Consider the following 22,822-nt stretch of genomic DNA (forward strand, 5'->3'; position numbering starts at 1 on the left):
TCCTTCCCAGTTCGGGGGTCTTTTGTGGTTGGGAAGTAATGCTCAAACCCTTTTGAAAGCTGAGACAGGTGATCATGCACCAGCTGGGAGAAAGAAGGCCCTGGCTCAGTCTCTTTCAAAATCTCTGCTAATGTTTGAAACGTCAAAAATCCCAATGTTCACTCGTTGCCCTCATAATTCCAGTTTGGCTTTGCATGCCAACTTGAACACAGTTGTCTTTCTCCCCTCAAGTGACAGACTGAGTTCTTTGAGCAGGTTGAATATGTCACACAAGTAAGCAAGTTTTGCGACCCATTCGATGTCACTGAAATGTGCTGCCAGTGGTGACTGTTTTTTTAAAAGAAATCTCTGGAGCGGCTCTCATAACTCAAAAACTCTGGCCAGTGATCTACCCTTAGAAAGCCATCTCACTTCTGTGTATAAGAAAAGACGTGTGTGCTCTGTGTCCATCTCCTCACAGAGCTGCGTGAACAGACGTGAGTTAAGGGCATGTACTTTAATGTGGCGGATAATTTTAATCACATCCTGCAAAACGTTGTTAAGTTCAGGTGACGTTTTTCGGCTAGCCTGCATTTCTCTATGGGTGACACAGTGCGTAGACTCACATTCAGAAGTGACCTCTTTGACCTGAGTAGTGAAACCAGAAAGCCGTCCAGTCATGGCAGCCACTCCGTCCGTGCATATACCGACACAAAATGAACAATTCAGTTTTCCTGATATGTAATCATTCAAAGACTTGAATAGTTCTGCAGCTGTGATGTTGGCTGGCAACAAAAGTGCACGTAACATATCCTCATGCACATCCTCCTGAAAAATATATTACACAAAGACAGGCGTTGTTGCCTTGTTGTCAACATTGGTAGACTTGTCAACCTGGATTGCGTACCTTGGTGACTCATTTATCCTAACAATTGTGCCTCAATATCCTCTGCTATTTCATCAATTCTTCTAGTTACGGTGCCAGCCAAAAGAGGAACACGTGCCACCTTTTGAACTGCAGCCTCTCCTAAAAGTTCACGACCAACGTCCTTAGCAGCAGGCAGGATCAACTCTTCACCAATAGTAAAGGGCTTCTTAGCTTTAGCAACGCGGTTAGCCACGAAGTATGATGCTCTCAGTGCAGACACATTTGATGAAGTGATGGACTTCAATAACTGAACTTCTGTTCTTTGTATTCATTTTTTTTTCTTTTGAAAAACCCCAAAGCCTTGTCTTTTAATGCAGGGTGCTTGGTCTCCATGTGGTGAAGCTGTTTTGAAGGTTTCATGCTTTCGTTGGATAGCCCATCACCACATATTATACAAAGCAGGCTTGGAGAATGTGAATCACCTGTTGCAATGAACCCGTAATTTAAGTAGGACTCTTGGTATTTTTTTCTAAATGCAGCTTTTTGTTGGCAGTCTTGGAGTCTTCTGTTGTCTCATCATTGGGTCTTTCCACCTTTTCAAAGAAGCTCTCCAGTGATGTTTGTTTTTTACTCATTTTGGCTAGGGTTAGCTTGCGGGCTTACCAAAACTGTGACTGAGACAAGTGTGCAGTGCAGGAAAGAGGCATGGATGGAAGTGGTAAATAAAATAATGGGCGGGCCACACACGGACTAAAATAAGTGTCGGATTCTGACTTAAAGCCCACCATCAGATGCAGCTGTACGATTGAAGTACCATCAACTCACTTGCCACTATAAAGCCTGCCACCAGAAGCAGCGTAGTTTTCACTTGCCACTTACTGATAGGGTTTTGATCTGAGTCCACAAGCAATTGATTTATCATGGTCTCTGTGCAGCCAAACCTCTCTGCTAATGATGATCTGTATCTGCAGCCGCTCCCCAGTGCTAGCGTCACCGCCTCAGCTCCACCTCAGATCATCAGGCATTAGATTCTCATAAGGAGCGCACAACCTAGATCCCTCGCATGCGCAGTTCACAGTAGGGTTCGCGCTCCTATGAGAATCTAATGCCACTGTTGATCTGACAGGAGGTGAAGCTCAGGCGGTAATGCGAGCGATGGGGAGCGGCTGTAAATACAGATGGAGCTTCGCTTGCCTGCCACTCACCTCCTGCTGTGCGGCCCGGTTCCTAACAGGCCACGGACTTGTACTGGTCTGTGGCCCCAGGGTCGGGGACCCCTGTGTTAAATGATTAAAAGTCATATGAGAATAGTGATAACTGAAACTGAGCGACATTTATTTTTAAAATAATGGGGGGAAGGGTGGCTACATAGAGGACGTTTTTAACACGTCCTGTATCAGATAAGCTTTCCACCCCACTCCCACCTCATGTGCCTCGTTTTAAGAACACTCATGTGTCCTGTCTCTGCTGAACAATTTACAATCCCTGGAAGCTCTCAGAAGCTTGGAGTGTTTGTAGCATCACATGAGATAAACAGAAAGCACACTATAAACCACATGGTAGTGATGATATATATATATTTTTTTGGCCGCGCCACACGGCATGCGGGATCTTAGTTTCCTGACCAGGGATCAAACTCTTGCCCCCTGCAGTGGAAGTGCAGAGTCTTAACCACTGGACCTCCAGTGATGTCCCCATGGTGACTTTTTTAAAAAAATACTTGGAATAAGGTTAGCAGAGAGACCACTAAATCCTGGGCTGTGCTTTGAGAATGGCTCACCTCATCTGCCTTTTCTCCTGATTATACTTTTGCTGAATATGTGGGCAATGAACTCACCTAGGTTTTAGTGAGAATGTAAGTTCCTCTTATGATTTTGCAGTTCTGTTGGTACTGAAAATTGAACCTGAAGGGCCAGGTCCAGTTTGGTGTCTGGCACTGGCATGATAAAGCATCAGGGAGAACTCAGAGGCAGAGCAGAAGTTGGAAATGCCTCTCACCAGCTCTCTCATTCAGAAATGGGTTTGTCTGAGGCCACACAGGAGTCAGAGGCAGAGCTGGGGCTGTACCTCAGGTCTCCTGATCCTGCCCGTGTCCCCTCCCCTACACCATGCTGTCCATTTGAGCTCTACCATCAATAGTTAAAAACAAATTCATGTGAAACAAAGTTTTGCTCCCAATGCAAAGTCCCCAAACCAAGAAAACCCTCAAACCAGAGTCACAACACGAACAGGGTGATTTCAACTCAGCAACTCCACAGAGTAACTACTACGCCAAGTGAAAAGGGTCATAAGCGGTACATGGTCTTGTGGCAGAGGTGGGGGGTTTCCAGCTTTATTGAGATATAATTCACATACCATAGACTTGTTCCGTTTTTGTACAATTCAGTGTTACTTAGTATATTCAGAGTTGTGCAACCATCACCACTGCATAATTTCTGGACATTTTCATCACTCCCAGAGAAACCCTGTACCCATTAGCAAGCACTCCCCATTCTTCAGCCCCAAGCCCCTGCCAGCCTCTAGAAACTACTAATTTACTTTCTGTGTCTATGGGTTTGTCGATGCTGGGCATTTCATATAAGTGGAATCATACAAATGTGGTCTTTCGTGACAGCTTCCTTCACTTAGCATATTCATCCGTGTCGGAGCATGTATCAGTACTTCCTTCCTTTTCGTGGCTGAACGACACCTCATTGAATGGATGGACCACATTTTCTTTGTTTTCTTTATCTATTCACCAGTGGATGGACATTTGGGTTATTTTCATCTTTTGTCTATCATGAATAATGCTGCTATGAACATTCATGTACAAGTTCTTTTATGGCCATGTTTTCAGTTCTCTCAGGTGAATACTGGGGAGTGGAACAGCTGGGTCATGGCAACTCTATTTTTAACTTTTTGAGGAACTGCCAGACTGTTTCCCAAGGCAGCTGGAACACTTGGCATTCCCACCAGCAGTGTACGATGGCTCCAGTTCTCTACATCCTCACCAACACTTGTAATTGTCCATCCTTTTGATTACAGACGTCCTAGTGGGTTCTGGCAGCATTTTTATAACAAAAAGCAGCAGTTAATATACTCTGGGCAAGCGTATTCTCTGACCAACCATAGGACCCACAGGGCCTGATCAACCACAGCAGTAGAACAGGGATAATACTGACAATACTCCCTATCCTACTGCCTGGGCTGCCCTCCCTGACAGTTAAGGACAGTGGTTCTCGAAATGTGGTCCCCAGACTGGCAGCACCAGCATCACCTGGAAGCCAGTGAGAAATGCGAAGTCTCGGACTCCACCCAGACAGACTGCGTCAGAGCCTGTGGGTCGGGCCCAGCTCCCTGTGACTCCCGTGACTGTGAGGCCTGTGCAAGCCAGGGGCAGGCAGTCAGCTGCACGGCATCTTTGCCCCTCAGTGCCAGCTTTAACCCCCTTACTGGTGATGATGGCTATGCACCAAATCCATCATCCCCTGCAAGCGAGGATGACAGTGACCAAGGAAAGAGCTATTTGAAGGATTCAATCATGCGAGTCAAGTGCAAGGGTTTGACGCCTTCTGGTAATGAGTGACAGATACTGTTGATATAAAATGTTCACAATCATTAATTTTGGACACAGAAAATCCAGCTGGAAGGTAAATAGGAATTTCACAAGCACCATCCAAGGCAGTAACATAGATATAATCTCCATCATACTTGATATTTTAAATGTTCCTTATCCATTCAAAATTTCAAAGAGCATGCAAGCTCGCTGGGAAGGGAATGGCACAGGAGCTTCACAGAGCAATCATTTGAAATGGTAGAGATGCCTCATCAGTACCAGTGAAATACACCGCAAATACTCACCTAAAAAAGCGAGTACTACAGCTTGTTTCTTCCGTACACTGCAATTTAAAAACCTCTCTACACACATTTCTTACAAGCGTATACATTTAGGTGTTAGGGAAGCCTCTTTGTAGCTCCATTTTTGTTACTTCCTCCAGATACTGGCCAGACTCGCTGCTTCTCTGCACCTTCGCCTGAAGCCAGGCTCCCATCAAGCCCGGTTTGCTCTGGCTTAGTAACTCCTGCCAGGCGGCCAGGATAGGGAGCCGCTCACTTGTGCCCACGGATGGAGAGGAAGAACCACGGGGCAAAGCAGCAGAAACCTCCCCGTCAAAGCGGAACCACTGTAACTCTTCCATCCGATCCTTGACTCCCGCACCTCACCGACTGCACTGGTCTTTACAGCATCTCTCTTGTCTGAGACGTCGCGGTGTCTCTGAGTAGATTCAAAACCTTCTGGTAAGTGTCCAGGACGTCCTGAGCGGTGGGTCTCTCTGCAGGCGTCTGGCTCTTACACGCCTTGTGAATATCAAACAAGTGGAATCGGACCATGTCGCTCCCTTCTACGTGCCCCAGAAGGAAATTGGAGACATCTGGAATCTTCCAGATGTCGATCTTCTCGTCATACGCGGGCATGAGGTCGTCGTGAAAAGGCATGTCCTCTCCGTAGGGCCACAGCTGCTCTGGGGCCACGAAGTCCCCGCGAAGCTCCCGGTGGCCGCACTTCACCAGGGCCCCGGTGCTGCGGTTCACCAGGGGCAGGGCGTCCAGGTCGTTGAGCACGATGCTGAAGTTGGCGGTCAGCAGGTACTGGGACAGCGTCTTGGGCAGGTCGCTGGAGTCGCACATGACCAGCGTGCCCAGGGGGCTGCGGTGCAGGAAGTCGATGATGGCCACGTAGCCCAGGGCCAGCTGCAGCCTGTGCTGCCACGTGTTCGTGCTCCGGTACTTGGAGAGGTTCAGCGTCGCCTCCAGGCTGCTCAGGGAGCCTAAGGGGTGGTACTCGGTGAGGATGCTATTGTCATCCTCACAGTAGCCCAGCAGCGTGACCACGTGCTCACTCTGCAACGACTTCAGCATCCGCAGTCCATGCAGGAAGTCGTCTCTTACCTCCAGCCTGGTGAGCCGCGACAGAGCCACCTTGCGTTCCTTCCACTCGGACAGAAACACCTGGAACAAAGCCACAGGGAATGTCAACCCGGAACCCTTGCCAGCTGGTGAGCCGGGAAGCCACACGGCAAATGCCTCTCAGGGTCAGACGTGGTGCAGAGGACACAGACATTAGCGAGGCACAGACTGTTCCAAAGACTTGCTCATAAGCCGGACCAGACGCCAGGCGAGGCAAACGCCCTGTCAGGGCGAAGGCCCAGCGCGGAGGAGGCTGGGCAGCTGGTCCGGGTGCTGAGGGCTGTCGGGAGAGCCCGCGGGAATGCCCTGGAAGCTGGTCTGCGGGATGACGGGGCTCGCAGGCCAGGTGTGGAGAACGGGGGGCACGCCCAGGAGAGGGGACGACGGCACGAACAAAGGCAGGAAGCAGCAGACAGACCAAAGCAGGGCAGCACGAAGCGGGGGCGGGGCAGGAGAAGGCTGGAAAAGTGGTGAGTGAAGAGCTGGAAAACCCCACACAGGGACCGAGGCCAGCCAGCCCATCACACACAACGCCACCATTCGCTTTAAAAGGTGTCAGAGCAAACCACAAACAGGAACGACCCTACGTAAGGAACACATTTTCACACGGTCCGTGGTTTTCTGTGACTTCAGCTGTAACAGCAGGAGCTGAAGTGGCACACACTGGACCTGCTGTCCTGGCACACAGCTGGCAGAGGAGCAGCTGTACCGTATGGCCTTGGACTCCCATTTCTATCAGCTGGCAAAGAAGAACCACTGGGGAATTCCCTGGCAGTCCAGTGGTTAGGACTCTGCGCTTTCACTGTCATGGGCCCGGGTTCAATCCCTAGTCAGGGAACTAAGACCCCGTGAGCTGTGCGGCTTAGAGAGATAGATAGATAGATACATACATACATAGATAAATAGATAAATAAACAGATAAATAAAGTGGTATTTAAAAAAAAAGAAATAAGAACCACTGATCTTCTGCTCGAGTCCCCAAAGGGAAGGCAGAAGGTTGCAGAAGAGAAAACAGGATCCAGGTCAGGACTCCACTGCACCAGGTGGCTCCTCGTAGGCTGTGTCCCTCTGGCTTCCTCTTCTTCACTGTTAAAATAAAGCTTACAAAAGCAACTTGGGGCATATTTATCAAGAGCCTTTAACATTAAAATCTACAATCTAAGGCAACAGTCTGAAATACCTAAAAAGCTCTAGGAATAAAAATCTGGCATTATTTATAAAAGCATAACTGGAAACTATCCATCCATCAAAAATCGGGGAGCAGTCCGGTTATGCAGGACCACTCAAGGAAGGTTACAGGGCTCAGCAAAATGCAGACGCTGATAGGGTTTTCACAGATAAAAGTAACGTTACAAATGAAAAGGATACAAAGTGTTTTTATACCATTGTTCTAACTGCATAAAACAAGACAAAATTACATAGAAATCGAAGGATTTTTGCTGTTCTCTTTATTTGCTTTTTTTTTCCTTCATACCTTTTGGTATAACTTTTCCAGAATGAATATATATTACTTTTATATTTTAAAACATTTTTTAAAAGAACTAAAAACTATTATATCAAATGGAGGTGGGCTAGAGGACTGTGAAGATTTATTTTGGGCCTGAGAAGGGAGGTTCCTTAATGGAAAAACACTCTAAGTGCTGTTGACCGTTTATTCAAAAGAGAAATCTTTCAAGACCTTCTCAGAAACCCGAATTTGAGAAATTTCACTATGGATAATTTCCATTAAGAAGCCACATTTCTCTGGCTGCTACAGTCTATAAGTTTCATGAATATATATTTTATTTATTTTTATACAGAACACATTTTATTCTCTCCATAGATCTGCACCAGCACTGTATTTGAGTTCTGACTCCAATATAAAAATCCTGTTTCTGTTGAGATCCATCACTCCCTTGGGCTCCCCTCCTGCTCATGGTCGGCACCAGCACTAGCAGACAGCTTTGGTGTCCAGGCCCATTTTTCATACAAAACAGTAATCACTTTAGAGAAGCTGCCACGGTTTACGCATTTATTCAACAAGAAACGCGGGAGAGATTCGGCTACAGGCCTCATGACTTCCTCCTGAACCCTCACTTAGGACAAATTCATTTTTGTGCCTCAGATAAATGAAAGATTAAATACTACTTATTATCAAGTAGTATTAGTCTTTGGGATCTCTCACAAATATCTGAAGCCTCCAATATTAAATATTTGCAAGTTAAAGGTTAAGAATCATTTCTCAGAAACCAACTTTACCTTTTTTTTTAATTATAAAAATAATCATGAATACTTTTCTCGGTAAAAGTTCAAATACAGAAGGAGTAGAACTCCTTCCTCTGCATTTACTCCCAACCCAAAGGAAACTAGTTAACTATTTGGCTGGTAACCTCCCAGAAGTTTCTCTATGCGTTTACATGTATTAATATCCATTTACAAAATAGCATTTGAGTTTATTATGTAAAGTGGGAATATAACAAATATATTGCAGCTGGCTTTTTTCATTTAACAGATGCCTCAGAAATCTTTCCCTAATATATATATAGATCTAAGTCATTCTTTTTAAAGCTGCATAATATTTCATAGTATGGGTGTACTACTTATACTGGTATATTTTCAGTTTTACAGATGATCTTTTTTTTTTTAAAACTAAAGTATGATATAATAAAAATTCATAAAATTTGGAACAGATGCTGTCAGAATGGATTAGGTTCTTTTTTCTACACAGCTCTATCATTTTACATAAACATTTAATATGATCTAATGTGATCTATTTTTAAAGACTTGATGGACATTTAAACTATTTCCCATTTATTTCTTAGTAACAACAATTCTACAATGAACAGCCTTATATTTACATCTCTATGCACATCTGCAAGTGTTTTTATAAGCTAGGGAAGTAGACGGATCACTGAATGAAGACGAGGTACTATCAGGACCCTTCAAAGTACCAACACGTACTTTCACCAATCGTGTATAAATCTTGTGTTCTAGAGCCTTAACCACACTAGGTGTTACCAATCTTGGTAATCTGTGCCAATCTAATGGATGAAAAACATTTTCCTGTTCCAATTTGTATTTCCCTGATTACTAATGAGACTGAGCACTTTTCATCCTCTGGGCATTTCAGTATTTCTTCTGTGGAAAGTCTGTTCATTGTCCTTCATACTATTTTCTCTAGGGTTGTTTGCTTTGCGCTTATTAATATCTAGTTCTTTATATATTATTCATGTGATCCTTTATTACAAATGTTAAGACAAATTTTAGAAGATAATTAGCTTATGTGGTCTTTTGTAGTACAACGTCAAATCTGTCTTCATTCATTTAACAAGTACTTATGTCAATTAAAAAAACGGAAATACATCCCTGCCCATATGAAATTTACATTCTAGTGCAGGAGGCAGACAAGAGAGAAAATAAATAGGAAGTGTGTAAAGTATATTAGAAGGTAAAATATGCTTTGGAGAAAAATTAAGCAGGGAAGGGTTTACAGCTTTCCTAGCTTGGGGAAGCTCTCACTGGGGTGAGGCTTGAACAGGAACCGGAAGGAGGTGGACCATGTCCCAGGCGGGGAGGACAGCAGGGTAAAGGGCCTGGGGTGGGATATGTCCACGGGCTGCGGTGTCTGAGCAGGGGGAGGGGAGCAGAGGCTGGGAGAGGCCTTCAGTCGCTGCAAGGACTAGCGTGAGACAGGGCGCCCTACACGGAGGAGCTGCCTGCCGTGCGAGAACATCTGAAGGGGCAAGTGTGGAGGCAGAGAGCCCACTCTCGAGGCTGCAGAGATAACCAGGTACCAGGCACAGAGGCCTGGGCGGGGAGAGGGCCAGGGAGAAGCCGAGGAGCGACCAAATTCCACGTCTCTCCTGCGTGTGGAGACACTGCAACTTGCTGAGGGACCGAACGTGGCTGTGGAGAAAGGGGATGACAAGGGTGCCTCCCTGGGCAGGGAGGGATAAATTAGGAGTTTGGGATTAACATATACACACTACTATATACAAGATAGATAATCAACAAGGACCTGCTGTGTCGCACAGGGAACTCTACTCAATACTCTGTAATGACCTGTATGGGAAAAGAATCTGAAAAAGAGTGGATACATGTGTATGTATAACTGACTCACTGTGCTGTACACCGGAAGCTAACACAGCATTGTATATCAACTCGACTCAAATGTAAAATAAAAATTAAATTAAAAAACAAAAACAAAGGATGCCTCCCGGGTTGTGTTGTACGCAGCTGGACGGGTGGGAGTGTCCTCAGGGTGATGGGGACAGTGAAGGAGGAGCAGGCTGAGGGGACGGTCTGTGACACACTCAGGCTGAGAAGACACTCAACATCCAAGATGCGGGGTAGGCAGGGGATAGAAAGGTCCAGAGCTCGTTCAGGGGATAAAGATACGGGACTGGACGAGGCCACCCTGGCAGTGAGCACAGAGGAGAAGAAAAGTCCAAGGTTAAGAGGGATGAGGAGGTGGACCCTGCAGGGGAGACCGAGGGGTGGGCACTGCTATTTCATGCAACATCTGCGCTCCAGCCAGGCTTCCACATTGAAAACAGATCACACACGACCCTTCTAAGGGTTACACAACACTAGAGGGCGACAGAGTAAGAGCTGAATCCATTCTTCTTATGGGAGCCAACCCAAATGTTATGGCTTTTTAACGCACCATACCTTAATTTTAAAGGACAAACCACGTAACTGAGAAAACTCTGCTGGAGAGTTGTGCGGCTGAGCACACAGATGCTGCACAGGGCCACACCGCCTCCGCTCCCCCAGGTGGACGCGAGTGGCCGGGATGGTGCCTGGTGTCCACAAAGCGCGGTGGAGTGTCCGCCCCCGGAAGCGTCGGTTCTACTGCAGCCCTAACTCCTCACGCGCACTGCTGCCCAAGTCTGTGGCTCAGAAAATGGGCAGCCCCGAGACGTGGCCGCTGCTGTCCTTGAGCGGCTGGCAGAAAACGTACCTGTCCGTTCAGTGTCATCTTGGGTTTAAAAATCCAAAAGGGCTGAACCTCACTGTCATCCCCAGGAGTAAGATGGGACAGTGAGGAGGGGCAGGTGAAGGGCCTTCACCCTGTGCTCCAGCTCCTTCTGAACATCTGAGCTGGATGCACTGCTTTCATAATCAAAGAACAGAAAAGGAAAAGCAGGGGGTCAGTCGGCCTTGCCCCCAAACCAGCTGCAGGAGAGGATCTGTGGCCCCAGCAATTCCAAACACAAACCAGAAACACAGTCTGGGGAAAGGGGGGGTGGTGGTGTGCTTCTATAGTGAGGAAACTGTCAAAGCTAAGCCAATATTTTATTTTATGTGGATTCAGCCAATGAGCCTTTGTGTTCAGGCCCCTAAAATTTGCTCTATGAACCAGCCACAGGCTAGGTGCTGAGGACACACAGGTAACTGGTGTCTGTGCCCTCAGGAAGCTTGCATTTATAAGAGACAACAAACCAGATGCCAGATGGGAGGGTCCACGGCAGGGGGTGAGGTGGGTTTAGAGAGGGATGCCAGGGAAAGCCTCTCAGAGAAGTGACATCTGAGCTGAGACCTGGAAATGAGGAGTCAGGCAGATGGGGAGGAAGAGATTTCAGGCTGCGAAAGGCCCCGAGGTGAGAAAGGGCTTGTCTGATCAAGGAACAAAAGAAAGGGCAGGGTGACTGCAGGGTGGGGTGAGGACCCGGACCGGCCTGGGTGAGTTTAGGAGGAAGGCAGGGCCCAGGTTTGCGGTTTTTCCTAAGGACACTGGGGGTTTTAAGGAAGGGACATGTGTGGTCTGAAATGTGTCTGCAAGATGCCTGCCTGGGGCTCGGGGAAGGGCACACGTGGGCAGGGAGGCTGGTTCCAAGGCCAGGGACAGAGGGGTTACCCAACAAGTTGGGAAATGTTTTGAAAACATACCTGATGGAACTTGCTCTTGGCCTAGTCAGGGGGAGGGGTGAGAGGACGCAAGCTGACTCCCTGGTCTGGCAGGCCGCTGGGGGGAGCGCTGGCATTTACTGAGACAGGAGGGCTGGGGGAGAAGGGGCTTCAGAGGGGAAATTACCAAGAGTTCCACCCTGGTCACACCTAGACGCTCAAGGGACCCCCAAGTAGACAGGTCAAGTACAGGTGGATACACAGACCTGCGGCTCAGGGGAGAGGAACAGGCTGCAGGTATCAAGCTGGGGGTCGCCAGCCCATAAAATGCATTTAGAGCAATGGATAGATTAAATCACCTAAGAGTGCATCCCAAGAAGACAAAGGAAGGGGACCCCGGTAGCCCCCGGGAGGAATAAGGTTTCTCAGCCTCAGCACCAGGGCCACCTCGGGCCACGCAGCCACCTGCTGGGGATGGGGCCGTCCCTGCCCGGCAGGGTGGTCAGCAGTGCCCCTGGTCTCTGCCCACTGGACGCCCGTGTCACCTCCCCACGCCCAGCTGTGAAGGCCACACGGGGGTCTCTACTCATTGCTAAACGTGCCCTGAGGAGTAGCCTCACCTCTGGGCTAAGAACCGCTGCTTTAGAGGCAAGAAGAGCGAACAGGAGCAGCCAAGGGGAGTAATTAGGAAGGGCTGCCCAGGGGAGGAAAACCAGAAAGTCGAGGAGCCCGGGCTGCAGGGAGAGACCAGGAGCCAAGGGCTGGTGGAAAGGTCAAGTGAGAGGCGGGCAGAGCAGCATCTGGCCGGGGCTCGGCGGGAAGCTGGGTGAGAGCCGTCTCCCTGGAGGGCGGGGTTTGGGAGCCTCTCGGGAGGATGAGGGAAGGGTGGATGGGCGAGGAGGAAGCAGAGGGGAAGAAACAGGGAATCACGGGAAGAGGGTTTTTTCTTTGAAAGTGCGAGCGTTTGTGTGTAGCCAGTAGGGACCATCCTCAGAGTGGGGAAGAGCGATGATGTAGGGGAGGGGGAATCATTTAAAGGGAACTTGTGAGCAGTCAGGGACGACCCCGGAGCTGGAAGGTTTGTAGGTCAGGTGGGCAGATGAGAACGGGCCCTCTGGGTGGCTTCTCTTTTCATAACATCTTAGTAGCAAGATCACCAGCTAAGGAAACATCTAAGGAAACGCGGGGGTTGTTAAGGAAACGTCTGCCTCAGAGAATGGGAGGGAGAAGTTACTAAGGGAAAAGAGCCTGACCCCTGGGCTGTGCTGAGGTTTGCGGTCGTGCAGGAATGGCAGGGCTGTGGCGTTCCTCTCTGCCTCCAGGGCAGCTGCCCAAGTGCAGATACACAGCTGGCGTCAACCAGGTGTGGGGCTTTCCTGCCAGGCAGGATGGAGACAGAGATGAAGGGAGATGTCGCCAGTGTGTGCGCCAGAGTGACGAGGACACAGCCGCAGAATCTGCTGCTGGGTGAGTCGGGATGCAGACAGGCGGGAGGGTCAGAGAGGGAGAAGGTGGTGGGATTAGCCCACCAAGGCCCCGAGGAATTACTGAAGCCAGGGCGCCAGGAAGGGCGGGGGTGGAGGTCAGACAGGGACGTCAGGAACTTTGGTCACAGAAACTCCTATTGAGAAACTATACCCCCAGAACGGGTGCCAGAGAGGAGGGATGCCCACGTGGGCAGGATGGCCGCAGGAGGATTGCTGGAGTAGGTGCCTACACGGAGGGTCAGGGGGCTGCCCTGGGCCGGACCATGCACAGGCCCCGGGGTCCCAACGGGGCAGGACAGATGGGGCTCCCAGTGGAGCTGACATCCTGCGCTCAGAACACCTGTGCCCGAACGGCAAGTTTCAGCCAAAGAAACAAAATCTCAGTGTAACAGCCCTTCACCTTAACAAACAAACCACATTCCACATTGCTGAATCTAGTGGGCTGGGTGTCATCTGCGAGGTTCCTTAAAATCAAATCTGTCCTCAAACAACGATCTGCCAACATCGAAGCTACTCAAAAACATCCTTCAGGGTAAATAGCAATTCCAAAATTTCCAAAAATGTTCTGAATGAGCGCAACAGCATGGAAACAAGTGGGCAGCCCTCAGGGTCCCTCTCCGAAGGAGGCAGAAATTAACTGGCTGTGAGTCCTCTACTACTCCCCTCCCTGGTGACTTCTTAGCCCAATGCTGTCAACACCCGCCCCCAAATCTACATCCCCGCCCCCCGAGTGCCAGACTCGTACACCCAACTGCCCGTTTCCCTGCCTGGCCACCTCACACACACACAGGACCTCCCCGGGCAGGTAACGCAGACCCTGTCCTCCCTGATGCCCCGGCCGGGCGCCTCCGTCATCCCCTCCCTTACACCCCACGTCCAGTCTACTGGGACGTTCTGCCGCCCCCACATTTAAGAGACAACTAGAACCCACCGATTTCTCGCTGTGTCTGGTGCTGACACTCATGTCGAGCTGCAGCCACCTGTCACCAAGCTCCCCGCGAGCCCGGCCGGGTCTGCTCTGCACACAGGCCGGCAGTCCTCCCCTCCACTCACGCTGCAGTGGAGCCCGAGGCCAGCAGCCCCGGAGGACCCTCACCTCTGACGTCTTCCTCGCATCCTGCCTCTGGTCCCCGGACAAGCAGGCACGCTCCACCCAGGGGCGTCTGCTGGTCCCCATCTTTCTTGCTGGATCATTGTCCCCAAACACCCACGCCATTCTGACCACCTGGAGTAACAAGCCCGCGGCTCTTCCCTCGCCCCACTGGCTCAGAGCGCGTCACTAATACAGCTCCCTACGCGCCTGTTTCTTGTCTTCTTGACTGTCTGACTCCCCAGCTGGCTTCAAGGGCCTTTGTTCTGTGCACTGCTGTGCCCCCAGCACCCACTACAATGCGCGGCGAATCTGAAGAAACCCGTTACCTTCCCGTCACCTGGCTTCATGCTTTCACCTCACATTAATTCCCCTCCCTTCTCCCCTCTGACTCCCTCCTTCAAGGTGAATCCTTTCCCCATTCAGGGACGCAGCTGTCTCTCCAGCTGCAGCCCTGCCGTCACTCGCTGCATCCTCACAGAGGGTCTGTCCTGTTCAACACCCCTCACTGGCTTCTGGACTCACCCTGTCTCAGTGCAACCACTGCGGAAATGCAGCCCATGAGACGGGGCTCTGGAAGCTTCTACGTGAGAACTGAATTTGCCCCTGTGCCTTCTCTTTTTAAAATAAAATTTTTTTAATCAACATAATACCACCATAGAGTCTGAAAAATAAGAACGAAAAAAACTGCCCCAAATCTTCCTTCACCATAACACACTTTCTATCATTTTTATATTTTTCTACATATATAATCTTGCAGATGAAAACAGCGTATTGCACAATTTTCTATTTTGCTTTTCTCCTTATCATAATGAGAGCTTTTGCATGTTGCCGCACAGGGTTCCTAACTACACTTACTGGCTGTAGAATATTCTACAAGTGGTTGGACCATAACTTAACCATTGCCCTGTAGTTATTACTTCTAGTTTTCTGTTACTATCCACAACGAAGCAGAGTACTCCTTGGTGCACCGCTTCCTTCCTTCGCCTCCCTTTACTAGGATGATGTCCCAGCTGGAGGCACTGGCGGCTGGGCTCGTGGCTTCCGGCACACGGTGCCAGCCCCCCTCCCGCCGGGCCACCCGCTACCCCGGGCGGTGAGCCAGGGACTCACTCTCTTCACGGCTCCTTCCCCGACACGCTTCATCTGCCTCACTTCTGTCCTCAGCTGCTCGCAGGACAGCCACGGGGAGCAGTTGCTCATCGGCCCCATCCTGAAGTGGCCGTGGGGACAGCGCGTGGGGTCCTCCGTGGAGCGCCGGGGCGAGATGAAGAGCCGGTCGAGGCAGAGGTAGAGGAGGGCGTTCATGAGGGCCATGGACAGCAGCAGTCCCACCACCGGGGGCACGTCCCTGGGCGGGGGCCCCTTCCTGCCCTCCTGGGGCCTCGTCTCCATGGCTTCTGCGAGCTCCTAAAACAGACAGTGAAACAGGGAGTAGGCACGGTCCGTCTTATTTCAGGAAGGACGGAGGGTGACACAGCCCCCTGGGCCTCAGGGTCACTGTGAGGGTGAAAGAGGGCTTGAGAGCAGCCTTGTACCAACGCTCGACGCCAGCTCCTACCAGGATCGTTGCTTCCTATCACAGCTGCGAGCAGAGGGGAGTCTTGGGTCTGGCTTTGTCTCTGTCTCCGCTGCAGGTGTCTGCGCTGAGTAGACACGCACTGAACAGTTAGTAAGATGAAAGTAAACTGTGGCTCTGTTAGTCCAGTGGGGCTGCGGCAGGAGGTGGACAGGAGAGGAGCTGGGGTCCGGGTGCGGCTGGGACTCTGAGGGGTTGGGATGCTCCTTGCAAGGTACTCAAAAGCCCCCTGATGTTTTTAAGAAGCAAAGGTGTGAAAGGCGCCCCAGGGTGGGAGGCCCCAGCCGGAACCCAGAACGAGCGCCGACGAGAACGCAGGGCGACACGACGGGGGTGAGGCGGGCGGCCGCGCAGGTGAGCAACCACCGCGAGGCAGGGGCGCTCGCCATCCCATGGGCTCCCGCCCGGCAGCAGGTGCGAGGCCCGGGGCGGAGGCAGGCGTCACCACCTGGATGCCTCGGTGGAGGGTGGGGAGGGACCTGGACATCGGGAGCTTGGCACTCAGGGTGCCTGGGGCGGACGCTGGCTGCCACCCGCAGGGAGTGTCACTACCCCGAAAAGCGATGTGGCTGGACCACTGTGCGCCGGCTTAACTGCAGCACTGGGGCACGCGGGACACCAGTGACGGCACAGACCCTGTGCCAAAGCTCAGCAGCCAACGTGCAGGCCTGGCCCCTCGGCAGCACCTGGCCTGGCGACCACTCCCTCCCTCCTCCTGCAAATGCTCTGCACTCGGCTCCCAGGAAACCACGTGCGGGCTGGGGCCTGGCCCCCGCCCTCGTTCCCGGCGTGGGGAGATCTCCATGCCCATCCGCTGAGCTCCAGGTGTGAAGCCCAATCCCAGCCTCCCCAGAACTCCACACCTGCTTTCCTGACACCTCTACCTGGAGTCTGGTGGACAACTCAAAAATAATATTTCTCCTCCACAATAAAAAGACAAATAACTCAATTTAAAAATGGGCAAAGGACTTGAACAGACATTTCTCCAAAGAAGATATACAGATGGCCAACAGGCACAGGAGAAGATGCTCAACTTCAATAGTCATCAGGGAAATGCACACCAAAACGACGAGGTCCCACCTCACACCTGCTAGGATGGTTATAATCAAAAAGCCAGGCGGTTAACAAGTGTGGACAGGAAACCCTCATACATTGCTGGTGACAATGTAAAATGGAGCAGCCACTGTGGAAAACAGTCTGGAAGTCCTCAAAGGTTAAACACAGAGTTACCACCAAATCTACTGCTCGGTATCTACCCAAGAGAACTGAAAACATACATTCATGCAAACACTTGTACATGAATGTTCACAGCAGCATTATTCATAACAGCCAAATAGTGAAAGCAACCTAAATGTCCATCAGATGATGCCTGGATAAACAGAACGTGATGTGCCCACACAATGACACAGTATTCAGCCATTAAAAGGAATAAAGCACTAATACGTGCTGCAACATGCATTGAAAACATTATTCTCAGGAAAATTAACTAAGGGAAATAGCATATGATTCCATTTATATAAAACTCCAGAACAGAGAAGTCCAGAGACAGCAAGTAGATCAGCGGTTGCCAGGGCCTGGGTGGAAGCGGACATGGGGAGAGGCTGTTGATGTGACAGGATTTCTTTTTGGATGAAAATGTTCTGGAATTAGTGGTGACGGTTGCACAACCTTGTGAATATACTAAAAGTCACTAACTGTACACTTTAAAATAGCAAATCTATAGCCTGTAAATTATATCTCAACCTAATTTTTTAATTGAATTATAGTTGATTTACAATATTGTATTAGTTTCAGGTGTACAACATAGTGATTCAGTATTTTTCTAGATTATATTCCGTCTAAAGCTACAGCAAGTCCACTACCTACGAACGAGTTCCGTTCCAAGAGAGCGTTAGTAAGTCCGACAAAGTTAGCCTAGGTACCAAACTAACACAATCGGCTATAGCACTGTACTGTAATAGGTTTATAATACTTTTCACACAAATAATACATAAAAAACAAACACAAAAAATACAGAAAACATTCTTACAGTACAGTACCCTGAAAAGTACAGTAGTACAGTACAACAGCTGGCACAGAGGGGCTGGCATCAAGTGAACAGACAAGAAGAGTTACTGACTGGAGGAGGGAGAGAAGGTGGGAGATGGCAGAGCTGAAGGATTGTCAGCAATAGGAGACGGAGGACAAGGTGCCATTTCACTCACGACTGACGTTGATGGAATGCAGGTTCGGACCTTTGAAAGCTCGCAACTTAAAGGTTCATATGTAGGGGACTTACTGTATTACAAAATAATGGCTGTATTCCCTGTGCTGTACAATTATCCTTGCTGCTTACCTATTCTATACATAGGAGTTTGTAACTCTTAATCCCATACCTCTATCTTGCCCCCTCCTTTCCCTCTCCCCACTGGTAACCACTGGTTTGTTCTCTATATCTGTTTCTGTTTTGCTATATACATTTGTTGGTTTTATTTTTAGATTCCACATATAAGTGACATCATACGGTATTAGTCTTTCTCTGACTTATTTCACTAAGCATAATACTCTCTAGGTCCATCCATGTTGTTACAAATAGCAGAATTTCATTCTTTCTTATGGCTGAGTGATCAGAAAACCTGAATAGACATTTTTCCAAAGACAATATGAACGGCCAACATACGAAAAGATGCTCAGCATTGCTAATCATCAGAGAAATGCAAATTAAAACCATAATGAGGTATCACCTCACACCTGTCAGAATGGCCATCATCAAAAAGACAAGAGATAATAAATGCTGGAGAGGGTGTGGAGAAAAGGGAACCCTCCTGCACTGTTGGTGGGAATGTAAATTGGTGCAGCCACTATGGAGAACAGTGTGAAGGTCCCTCAAAAAACTAAAATTAGAACTACCATATGATCCAGCAATCCCACTTGCGGGTATATATCCAGAAAAAAAAAACAAACAAACCCACTAATTCGAAAAGTCACCCCTATGCTGACTGCAGCTCTATTTACCATATAAATAGACATGGAAGCAACCTAAGTGTCCATCGACAGAGGAATGGATAAAGTCACCCCAATGCTGACTGCAGCTCTATTTACCATATAAATAGACTTGGAAGCAACCTAAGTGTCCATCGACAGAGGAATGGATAAAGAAGAGTGGTATGTATTTTTATGTATATATAAAATCTCAACATTAAAATATAAAAATACTTCCCAAACTCAACTCTTCCCCTCAAATCTGCTGTTTTCAGTGTTCACAATCTCAGTGAGTGACAACTGTATTCTTCCAGTGACAAGGCTGCAGGTGAAGGGCCAGGAGTGACACTCTCCTGCTGAGCAGGGGATTTTAGAAGGAATGGACTCTTCTACGGGTCAGTGCACTCCTCCTAAGGAGAAGAGAACACGCCACTTTGCTCATCCCTGCTGTCGTGACGAGGTGCTCGAGAGACCCTGGCTCCACTCGACTGCTCCAGCCTCGTGTAACTGCTCCTTTCTCGAGACGATGCCACGTGCTCACCCACCAGCTGAGTCCGGTCAGCAATGCCCAGCAATGCCGCAGGGGGCTGTCTGCTCACCGTCCTCATCGAGATTCCGGGCCCACATCTTTCTCTCCACCTCTCCCTCCGGGCATCTTCCAGGACTCCTGTGGACATGATGACGACGTTCACCACTCAGGCCTCACGGTCTCTTGAGCTTCTTCCACCGACGCCTGATTCTTAGAAGGTGACCTTAAAGAAATGGGCAAAACCACGGCCATCTCTCCTCTGTAGCATTTAAAGTGACCAAGAGTGTGTCAACTTAGACCTGAGGTCAGGGACCAGAGAACTTTTTTTCTGTAAAGGATCAGACAGTAAATGTTCAGGTTTAGGGGCCAGAAGCGGGAATCGAGTGGCCACGGCACTGTGACGTGCGGGGTGAGGAGCAGTGGTGCCGGGTGACCAGGTAACCGTCAGAGTTATTTCATCTCGTCGTCAGCAGCGGCCAGGCCATGCTACACAAGTGAGTGAGCGTGACTGTGCCCCAACAAAACGGTGCTCATGGAAGCTGAGATTCGTTTCACATGCCACACGTTCTTTTGATTTTTCCCCAACATTTAAAAAAGTGAAAAGCATCCTCAGCTCACAGGCCGTACAAGAATGGGTGGCGGGGGGCAGCCAGCCAGCCCACCTTAGGTGACGTTATCCCTCTGGATGTCACGGGCCCCCCTTCCATTCCATGCCTTCTACACAGTCTTGTCCCCGCACGTGGCTCTGGCGGCTGTGTACACGCTGATCGTTTCAAGTCTCTTCCGTGGCCTGGCTCTTTATCCTACACTTCGCTCAGCTGGCCCCTCAAGGTCTGCAACATCCGTACCTGAATTCTGTCTCTCCGGTCGCCAGCATGCCCACTCCACAGGGTTCCCCTCTGTGACGGGCACACGACCAGGTGACTTCATTCCTCCCTCCTTGTAACCACTAGACCAACCAGTTGGCACCGTCAGTCACTTGTCCCCGCAAAGCTCCCAAATCTGCTCACACCCGACCCCCCCGCCCCGTTCCCCTGCCCCCGTTCCCCCACCCTGGTCTAAGCAACACCTTCCCGGGCTTCTGCAACGCTTTCCTACGCACTCTCCCACTGCTTTCTCCTTTCCAATCCATTTTCCTCACCGACTAGGATCTTTTTTCTTTCCTGAAATGTTTCAAGCATAAAGAAAGTTAAAACATAAGATCATGAGCACCCACCCAGCTCTGTCAAGTAATACTGCATCCCCTTTTTTAAAGAAATAACATATTACAAACATGGCTGAAGCCAGGTACCCCTCGCAGTCCTATTCTGCTCCATCCCAAGAAGTAGTCCCCATCCTCAAGTTGGTATGTCCGTAGTTCTCAAACTGTGGTCCCTGTACCTGCCGCAGCACCACCTGGAACTTCTGAGAAATGCAGGTTCTTGAGTCCTTGCCCCACACCTACTGCATCAGAAACTCTGAGGTGGAGCCCAGACATCTGTGTTAACACACGTGACATGGGGGTGCATGCTGAAGTTTAATAATTTCCACGCATGCATTTTATTCTCACATGAGTATGTGCCCATAAATAACAACACATAATACATGTATGTTTTCAAACTTTATATTAATACAAGCAGTGTTGTACTGTTTGTCCCTCAGTAACCGCAGGGGATTGGTTCCAGGACCTCCTGCGAATACCAACATCTGCGGATGCTCAAGTCCCTCATAGACAATGGCGTAGAATCCCTCTGTATCGGGGATGCAGGATACACAGTCCTCTTATTACTTGCTTTTTTAAAAGCCCAGCATTATGTTTTTGAGGTTTATCAAAGCAGATACATGACGCTCTACTTCGCTCTTTTGGATTGACTATACCGCAGCTGGTGATTCAGGTTTGCACACACTTCCTGTGTACATGTGGAAGGTTTCAATGAGGTCTTTTTTTGTTTTCAATCATTTTATTTACTTTATTTATTTTTGGCTGCGTTGGGTTTTCATTGCTGCGCATGGGCTTTCTCTAGTTGCAGCGAGCGGGGGCTACTCTTCGTTGCAGTGCATGGGCTTCTCACTGCGGTGGCTTCCATTGTTGCGGAGCAGGGGCTCAGTAATTGTGGCACGTGGGCTTAGTTACTCCACGGCACGTGGGATCTTCCCGGACCAGGGCTCGAACCCGTGTCCCCTGCATTGGCAGGCAGATTCGTAACCACTGTGCCACCAGGGAAGTCCCACCCACTTCTTAAAGAAGTCATTCACCCACTCCATCACCTGAGGGTCTTTTTTTTAAAGATTTATTATTTACTTAATTTGTTTTTGGCTGCAATGGGTCTTAGTTGCGGCATGCAGGATCTTTCGTTGCAGCCACGGGCGTCTTTCTAGTTGTGGCGCCCAGGCTCCAGGGCGTGGGCTTTGCACCTTGCGGCACGAAGGCTCTCCATTTGTGGTGTGCGGGCTTAGTTGCCCCGCGGCATGTGGGATCTTAGTTCCCTGACCAGGGATCGAACCCGCGCCCCCTGCATTGTAAGGCGGATTCTCTACCACTGGACCACCAGGGAAGTTCCCTCTTTTTTCTTTTAAAGGCATATTTCTGGAGTAGGTTGCCCAGAGCTAGGGAAGAGGTTGTATGGCTGAGGAAATGTTCTCGTCCAGGAATAAGCAAAACGACACTGAAAGCTTCTGCAAATTAAGAAATAACGATTGAAGGTCCAGGTGGGTAGGAGAAATTCAGGCACTGTTTAGACACAAAGTATTTCTGACAATGATAAGAAAAAATTGGCAACAGGAAAAAAGTGGTTCCCACTACTATACACTCACAGCTTAATTTAAAAAGAAAGAAAAGCGATGGAACAAAATTGGTTTTTACCAGCTGCAGAATATTTCACACAACCAGAGAAGAAATGAATTAGTGCCCCCCCCCCCGCCCATACAATTTTGGTTAGAATCCCATTTTGCCAACAAAGCACAGGTATATTAATTATTTTAAATATTCCGGATGCCTGCTTAGCCTTAAGGTTCTATAGTAAAGGTCAAGCAACGGTGGAGAAGACAAGACCACCAAAGAACACGGCTAAACCCTGCTTTTGAAAAAGGGGCAGCAGAGGATTCCAGACCTGGAGGCGGTCGCAGCGCGGCACCAACAGAGGCAGGAGCTGAAGCCTGTCCCGGCGGCGTGTCCGTCGGCTCACGTCCAGCTCGGGCGCCGGGCAGGACGCAGCCCAGCTATCCCCGCGCCCGCCCGCCGCCCCGGCCCGCCGCCCCTACCTGCGGTCCCCGCCCCCGGTCTGGCACGCAACCTCCTGCGCCTGCGCGGCCGGAAGCGCGCCCAGCAGGACCAGCGCGAGGGTGCGCCCTGGTGTCGTCCTCCCGCCGCCGCGCAACCGGAGGTCGGTCGCCGGAACGCAAAGCCAGAGTCGGAGCGCACCCGGAAGCAGCCCCGGCGCACCGGGCTGGCTCCTGTGGCGGATGCTTCTCTGCCAGCGCGTGAGGGCGGTGATGTGTTTAGTCCGGACGCGCAGCCGGGCGCGGGTGCGGGTGCGGAGAGGACCTGTACGATCTAGACGCTGCAGAAAGCTCC

At 49.8% G+C, this 22,822-nt stretch overlaps 1 protein-coding gene across 5 annotated transcripts; it reads right to left on the bottom strand.

The window, feature by feature from the left end:
• Positions 1 to 2,157: 2,157 nt before the first annotated feature.
• Positions 2,158 to 22,546, bottom strand: POMK (protein O-mannose kinase). Of its 5 annotated transcripts, none has more exons than XM_059909473.1 (4): positions 19,340 to 19,383; positions 15,314 to 15,610; positions 6,751 to 6,875; positions 2,158 to 5,836 (listed from the first exon to the last, which is right to left on the bottom strand). In XM_059909473.1, the coding sequence occupies exons 1-4, from the start codon at positions 19,365 to 19,367 to the stop codon at positions 5,066 to 5,068; spliced, it is 1,221 nt and encodes a 406-aa protein (XP_059765456.1). In that variant the 5' UTR covers positions 19,368 to 19,383; the 3' UTR covers positions 2,158 to 5,065. The 5 variants fall into 5 exon arrangements, with proteins under 5 accessions (XP_059765456.1, XP_059765460.1, XP_059765457.1 ...); XM_059909477.1 differs by lacking the exon at positions 6,751 to 6,875 and having other exon boundaries at positions 2,159 to 5,655; positions 5,777 to 5,836; XM_059909474.1 differs by lacking the exon at positions 6,751 to 6,875 and adding an exon at positions 22,359 to 22,521 and having other exon boundaries at positions 2,160 to 5,836; positions 19,340 to 19,492.
• Between the last annotated feature and the right edge of the window lie 276 nt (positions 22,547 to 22,822).

This window comes from Balaenoptera ricei, chromosome 21 (genome assembly GCF_028023285.1).
Source record: "Balaenoptera ricei isolate mBalRic1 chromosome 21, mBalRic1.hap2, whole genome shotgun sequence".
NCBI classification, from domain to species: domain Eukaryota; kingdom Metazoa; phylum Chordata; class Mammalia; order Artiodactyla; family Balaenopteridae; genus Balaenoptera; species Balaenoptera ricei.

What these genes read in the sequence shown, in the direction of transcription:
- POMK (XM_059909473.1), bottom strand. Translation starts at nt 19,367, where the DNA reads ATGTGGGCCCGGAATCTCGATGAGGACG. An exon ending in CCGGAATCTCGATGAGGACG is followed by an intron (nt 15,611 to 19,339) that starts GTGAGCAGACAG and finishes TGTCTGTTTTAG; the next exon opens with GAGCTCGCAGAAGCCATGGA. An exon ending in GGGAAGGAGCCGTGAAGAGA is followed by an intron (nt 6,876 to 15,313) that starts GTGAGTCCCTGG and finishes TTAACAGTGAAG; the next exon opens with AAGAGGAAGCCAGAGGGACA.